This window comes from Ursus maritimus, unplaced genomic scaffold (assembly GCF_017311325.1).
Source record: "Ursus maritimus isolate PB19 unplaced genomic scaffold, ASM1731132v1 scaffold_36, whole genome shotgun sequence".
Lineage (NCBI taxonomy): Eukaryota > Metazoa > Chordata > Mammalia > Carnivora > Ursidae > Ursus > Ursus maritimus.
In genome coordinates, this window is record NW_024426230.1 from 2207269 (window position 1) to 2214295 (window position 7027).

Here is a 7027-nt window from a genome sequence, read left to right on the forward strand (position 1 = left end):
CCAGATCAGCTTCACGGTAAAGGCCCAGGGGATATAGGGGACACAGGCAAGAGGAAGGGGCTAAACACATAGTGAACAGAGGAGCCCCCAATCCCGCTGCCCCTACTGGGGCCTCTCTGGAGCCTCAGCATTGCCATCTTGTACCCCTCACGCCATGAGGATGCTACCCGTGGGCTTGACTGGATTTACCTCAGTCTTCCCTACAGTCCCTAGCTCTGGGCCAGCCCCTCTGTGAGCTCTCATGGATGCTGTGTGACATTCTCTCCCCCGCCCCCCGCCCAGGTGGCCATCGACTTCACCGCCTCCAATGGGGACCCAAGGAGCAGCCAGTCCCTACACTGCCTCAGCCCCCGCCAGCCCAACCACTACCTGCAGGCCCTGCGCGCAGTGGGAGGCATCTGCCAGGACTATGACAGGTGGGAGGGGGATAGGCTGGGGAGGAGGGAGACGAGTAGGGAGGCCTTGCCCGATGGGCCCCACAGCCTTTTCTTCTCCCCAGTGATAAGCGGTTTCCAGCATTTGGCTTTGGCGCTAGAATCCCCCCCAACTTTGAGGTAGGCTGGGTTTGAGAGGAAGGGAGGACTTGGTGGGAGAGTAGGAGGAAAGACATCTTCTTGCTGTTCTCACCTGACTCTCACAGGTGTCCCATGACTTTGCTATCAACTTTGACCCGGAAAACCCTGAATGTGAAGGTAAGAGGGGAGATGTCCACCAGCCCCACCTCCCCCCATACAGCTTGGACATTCTGTACACCCCATGCAGGGGCACAGACTCCGTCCTCATGGACCAGCCCCCAGCTGATCCCACCACTCACCTCTGTCTTCATTTGGGACTCGGGGCCCCTGACCCCGCATCTGAACAGCCTCCTCTCCCAGAGCCTGGACCACCCAACTCTCCTGCTTAGTGTGGAATTTAGAGGGCCAGGCAGTCCCGAGACAGGGAAGGATGTCCTCGCTTTAAGGGTGTCAGAAAGGGCTCCCTGCTAATTTCTGCTGGCCTCACCTCCTCGCCTGCAGAGATCTCGGGGGTCATCGCCTCCTACCGCCGGTGCCTACCCCAGATCCAGCTCTATGGCCCCACCAACGTGGCCCCCATCATCAACCGCGTGGCCGGGCCGGCTCAGCGCGAGCAGAGCACCGGCCAAGCCACGGTGAGGAGGCGAAGCAGGCAACCAGGCGCTGCCCCACTGGGTGTCCTCCGGTGGGGCCGGGGCCGGGGCCCTGACTTGGGGCGGGTGCCAACGCCCTTGCACAGAGCCTACCCTTCCTCCCCTCTGCCCGCCCTCAGAAGTACTCCGTGCTGCTGGTGCTCACGGACGGCGTGGTGAGCGACATGGCCGAGACCAGCGCCGCCATCGTGCGCGCTCCCGCTGCCCATGTCCATCATCATCGTGGGTGTGGGCAATGCCGACTTCTCCGACATCTGCGGCTGCTGGATGGCGACAGCGGTCCCTTGCGCTGCCCCGAGGGTGCCCGCGGCCCGCGACATCGTCCAGTTCGTGCCCTTTCGGGACTTCAAAGGATGAGGTGCCGGCGCCCCTCCCGGCCGAAGGACTCCTCAGCTCCTCAGGCCCTCAAATCTGACCCGTCGCTCCCACACCGGGTTGACGGCCTGAGAAGGACGCTGGAGCCCAGGGCCACCCGAAGCCCCGCCCCCTCCCCGGCCCCGCCCCCACTCTCCGGCCCCTAACGCCGTCCCCGCCCCTACTCCACCAGGCCGCACCTTCTGCGCTTGCCAAGTGTGTCCTGGCTGAGGTGCCCAGGCAGGTGGTGGAGTACTACGCCAGCCAGGGCATCAGCCCCGGGGCTCCCAGGCCCTGCACGCCGGCCACGACCCCCAGCCCTAGCCCGTGACTGCCTCCCACCGGACCGACACTCCCTCGGCCTCTCAGTGAGTCCTGGGGGGCCAAAGGAGTGGGCAGGGGTGCAAGGCGGGCCTTGGTGGAGGGCATCTGGGCTCGGTGTGGCGTAGAGGAAGGTGCTTATGACTATCCCACCCTGCCCCAGGTGCCTGTCCTGACCCCTGTGACTCGAGTGACCAGTGCCTCTCCCTCTTGGACCAGCTGTGGCCCCTAGGTCCTGGAAGTATGTGGTGAGCCCTGCTCTTTCTCTCCAGGCCCCATGCCCCTCAGCCTTGTGACTTTCTTCAGTGATCCTGACATTCTGGTCGTTAATAAAGGGAACCACTCCTAGCACCTCAGCCTCTAGCTATCGTGCCTCAGATGCCTGCCGACCATCTGTAACCCCCACCCCTCCACACACACCATTAAGAAATGAGGACCAGCACCCTTCGGATCTGAGCCAGAGCTCCCATGCAGCCTAGTATCTCAGTGGTTTCACCCCAACTGTGTGCCAGTGGGATCGGAGGAGCCCCTGCCCTCACCTCCCAACCCCAGGAGGCCCAGCACCATGGAGGTTAATTATCAGAGATGGGGGGCGGTAATGAGGGGCTGTCAAAGGGGCAGGTTGATGCCCTCTTACAGCTGTCTCTAGAGAAGCCCAACTGAGTCCCCCAGGAGCTGCACTCCAGCCCCCACACAGCTGTGGGGCGGGCCGAGCAGGGGTACTGGGGGGACCAAAGGAGGGCAGCAGGTCTGTGAGTGAATTAGGAACACAGAGGGGGCATCCGAGGTCTGTGTGGCCTGGTTTTCCTGGGTGTGTGAATGTGCGTGTGTGTTCACGCACTGCACATCCCTGCCTCTCCACGAGCACAGCCTTCAGGTTTCAGAAAGTCAGGCTGCGTACCCTTAATAACATCAACAACAGCATGAACATTGGTGTTCGGCATGTGTGAAACTTCGTGCAATGTGCTGTAAACGCATTCACTCTCACAAGGTGCCTAGCATCACTTTCCCCATTTTTCTGGCAAATCCCAAGGGAGGGTTCATTTAAATCCACCCATCATCAAAGAACTGGTGAGCCTGGAATTGAGCCCAGACCCATCTGACTGAAGTGCTCACACTCTTCATCACTAGTGTGCAACTTCTGTGTGGGTCTCATCTCGAGCCCCAGGTGTATGAATACGTGGGCCGATTGTGTGTCTGGGGGTAGGTGCCTGTGGATGGCATCCCTGCCTGTGTGTGTGCTGTGCAAGGCCTCAGCCAGTTAAGAGAGGTGTGCGAGAGCAGCGCTGGGTCTGAAGCTGCAGAGAGCAGGTGAGGACCCAGGTGATATCCAGAGCGAGGGAAGAAAAGACGGGATCCTGGAGGGACACTCCCTGCCCCAGCCTCTCCCTTCAATGATGCGTGTGGAAGGAGATGAAGGAGGAGAGGCCAAAGATGCTGTGAGCCACTCAGGAGAGAGGAGCCAGAGCCAGACAGGGTGGCCAGGGGCCAGGGGTGGAGAAGGAGAGAAGAGAAAGAAATCCTGGGGGAGAGAGAGGAGATACCCCCCATTGCAGGCTCCTGAGTGGAAGAGGGACGCGCTGGGCTAGAGGAGGGGGAGGAGGGAACAAGAACTGTGATGGGAAGAGACAGCTGGGGAGGGGGTGGATGGAGGGGGCAGAAAGGAAGAGAGACATATGGGAGCCTCTTCCCCACCCTCAACTGCTTCTCCCTATTTATTATGTCCCTTAGAGGACCTACGACAGTGGCTGGTGAGGCAGCTGCTCCCAGCTCAATGCCTCTGCTCTGCCCAGAGCCCCCGCCTGCCTACTCTCTCTGTAGGCAGATGAACCAGAGGGCTGGGTAACCATGGCAACTGCGGGACCTCAGGATAGCCATAGGCAGGCCCGGCCCAGTCACCGATGCTCCTGGGCTTCTGTGAGTGGTGGTGGGAGGAGAAGGCTCCATCTGGCCCAATCCCCACCCTTCCACCCCATTTTCATTGGGCCTCCAGAACCGAGACTCACCACACACACACATACACACACACACACACACACACACACACACACGCACACGCCAGGAGGAAGGCTAAAGAATGAACACTTCTTAAATGGCAAGAACATTTAGCCAAGAGTATAAAGTTCTGCCTGAACTTCAAGTTTAATTCACAAAAACTGCATTCTTTCAGCATCTTGTCGTAGGGGGTAAAATCTCACCTCAGCCCACAGCAAGGCAGGAGGTAGCAAGGGTACCCCATGCAGGTCTGGAGGCCAAGGCAGCCAGGAGGGAGCCGTGGAGGACCAGTGTGTGGCCTCACCCACTGCCTAGGCTGCAATCAGAAAGAAGGAGCAGGACAGGAAGTCCGTTTGGTGAGGTTGTCCTGGGGGCTTCTTGGGGAGACTCTTGGGGCTCCCACACCAAGGAGATGCCAGAACTGGAAAGCTGTCAGAAGTCATCCAACCCAGGATTAGAGGAGGTAACCAAAACCCAGAGAGCAAGGGGTTTTCTCAAGGTGATAGAGGTATCCTGTGGCAGAGCTGGGACTAGCACCCAGGTCCCCAGACTCCTGCCCAGAGTTCTCCCCCAGCCCACATCCACCACTCCCAGAGTTCCTCAGGCCTTTGCTGCTCTGGGCCCTGGAGGCCACTGGACTGGGTAGGAGGAAAGCCTCTTGGATAGAGTCCCTAGTCTGTCTTGCTGTTGGTAACTGAAGTCTTGAAAATGCAGTAGTCCTAAAAGGGGGAGTTTACAAGCCTCGGAATGAAAATACGGCTTCATTGCTAATTACCACCTTAATGCACTACAGGTTGAAAACCCTGAATTAAAATCTAAACTGAGGGGGAGTCACACCACTCCCTCGCCTCCTATTCACTGTCACCCAGCTATCATGCACGCCTCCCCACCGTCCCCCTCACACACAGAGCCCGGCACTGGCTCCTCCAGATCGCAGGGTCCTGGTCACGTGGGGTGGAACAGGAGGTGGAGGGCTCTGTGTGCTGCCTGCGTGAGGGGAGAAGACCTCTCTCCCAGAAAATGACCAGCATCTAACCTCGGAGCATGCCTCGCGGGTCCAGGACGTTCGGGGATATGTATGTATAGTCATACCACGGTGTGTCTGGCACCAGAAGGCGCTCAGTAACCATCTAGTGAACGGTACAGTGGCCTCCAGGGTGGTGCCCCCCCACCACTCCGCGACCCCCAGCGGCTCAGAGGAAGAAGTGGGCGTGGTCCCCGGCCCCGGGGCCGCTCGCGGTCAGCCGGTCACAGCGAGCCTTGTAGAGGTCGCGCTCCCTGGCCAGGCGAGCCACCTCGGCCCGCAGCGCGTCCAGCTGGGCGGCCAGGCGGGCGCGCTCGCCCCTAGCCCGCGCCGCTGCTGCAGCCGCTTGGGCGCGACAGGCCTGCGCGTAACCGCGGTTCTTCAGCGTGCGGCGCCTCTGCTTCAGCCGCAGCGCCTCGTCGCGCCCGCAGCCCGCAGCTGCCGGTTGAGCTCCCGCACAGACATCGACACCAGCGCCGCGTCCGAAAACCGCTCGGCCAGCTGCGAAGAGCGGGCGGAGAGCGGGTCAGCGCCGGGTCCGCGCGGGATTCGCCCGGCTCCACCCTCGGGTCGCCAGCGGGAAGGCCCCGCCCTCGGAAGGCTCCGCCCCCGGCCCCCGCCTCGAGGTTCGCCCTTCCACCCAATTCCCCGCCGCAGTCAGACCCCGCCCACGTCCAAAAGCCCCTCGTCCCTGGGGAATGCGCATCCCTCGGGGTCGGCCTCGCGCTGCAGGCCCCCCCAGGGTCAGGCGAGGCCAGTCGCAGGTCTGACACCCGCGCCCTCCTTGCGCGGTCCTCCGCGTCGCGCTCAGGCTGTCTTGGTGTCCAGTGGACACGCGCCCAGGCAGACCCCGCCCCGCCAATGCACCTCGCTCCCCTGTCCTGAAGGCCACAACCCTGTGACCCTCAAAGGATTTGGATTACGTCCTAATGCCTTCAACACCCCCATCTGTGTCTATAATTAATAGGATGAGTCCCAATCCTTACTGAGAAGACTGGGGGCTGGGGAAGCACGATGTTTGAAAAGGCCAACCTCATTCCCGTTCCCACAGCCTCAACTCCACTCCATTCCACGCACAACTCTTTCCCGGGTTTCCATAGACGGAGTATATTTACCTCCCCGTAAAGAACCGCTCCCCATTAATTCTCAACTCTCCCCTTTTGGTCCTCTTCTAACCTTATCTTCTCCCTCTTCCTCCTGGTTTGGACTACTCATTTCTCTCCATTTGGAAAAGGGGGAGGGGGCAGAAGGTAGTTTTCTCCATCTGATTTCTTTCAAGGGCCCTTCTTTTCTCCTGCCCTCTGTCTCTTCCCCAATCCATAACCCTGTCCAGGAATTCTCCTTCCTCTCTTGGGCTGTCCTCCCTCACCCCGCCACCCCTCAGACCAACTCACTGATTGCTCACCTGGGCATGCTGGGCTCCCGTCTCCTCCCGGCTCCCTGGGTAGTAGCCGTGGGGCCCCTCGATAGGGACTGGACTCTGACCCTGCAGCAGCTCCACGGCCTCTTCGGGACTCAGCCCCAGTGCCTCCCCAGCTCCCAGCTGCTGCTGCAGCGTGGCCAGCCAGTACAGCTCCTCCAGGCCTGGCCGGGGGCCCTCAGTAGCCCCCACCATGCCTGGCTCACTGAAGGTGGGTGAAGGAGGCACTGAGCTGTAGGGAGTGGAGCCCAGTGAGGCTGTTGGGGGGCCAGATCGCCCCTCAGAGGGTTCCCGCTTTACCTCAAACTTCATCAAGTCAAAGTCATTGACATATTCCATAGCCAGGGGGCTGGGAGGCAGTGCCATTCTGGGGCTGGACTGGGAGGGGTGCACCTGCAAGAACAGAGGAGAGGTTTGGAGCACCTGGAGGCTGCCTGCCAGCTTCCTTAACCAGAACTTGCTTCTTCCAAAACCCACGTGCCCTGGAGAGCCAGAGTTTTAGAAAGCCGGCGTGATGGTGCAGCTCTGTTCCCTAAATAGTCACCTCCAGGCTGGAGCAACTTTTCAGGTGGCAGGGGCTCCTGACTGGGGGCAAGCAGCTTAGAGGCCTGACTGAGGAATAGGATAGATATCACAGCCTCTGGCCCTACTGGTGCCTCTGGGAGCTATGAAAAACAAGAGGAACATGGCAGTGCTCCCAACTCTAGTGCTGGGACATACTGAGAGGCTCTGTCATCTCAAGAGA

The 7027-nt window shown here is 60.4% G+C and overlaps 1 protein-coding gene and 1 pseudogene across 1 annotated transcript; one reads left to right on the forward strand and one right to left on the reverse strand.

Annotated features, from left to right (window-relative positions):
• The first annotated feature begins 154 nt into the window (after positions 1 to 154).
• Positions 155 to 1853, forward strand: LOC121100288 (annotated as a pseudogene).
• A 2108-nt stretch (positions 1854 to 3961) lies between these two features.
• Positions 3962 to 6672, reverse strand: LOC121100273 (neural retina-specific leucine zipper protein-like). The gene is given in 3 exon segments (XM_040620769.1): positions 3962 to 5297; positions 5300 to 5363; positions 6268 to 6672. Coding segments are annotated over 3 exon segments (711 nt in total). The 5' UTR covers positions 6649 to 6672; the 3' UTR covers positions 3962 to 5031.
• Positions 6673 to 7027: the final 355 nt, after the last annotated feature.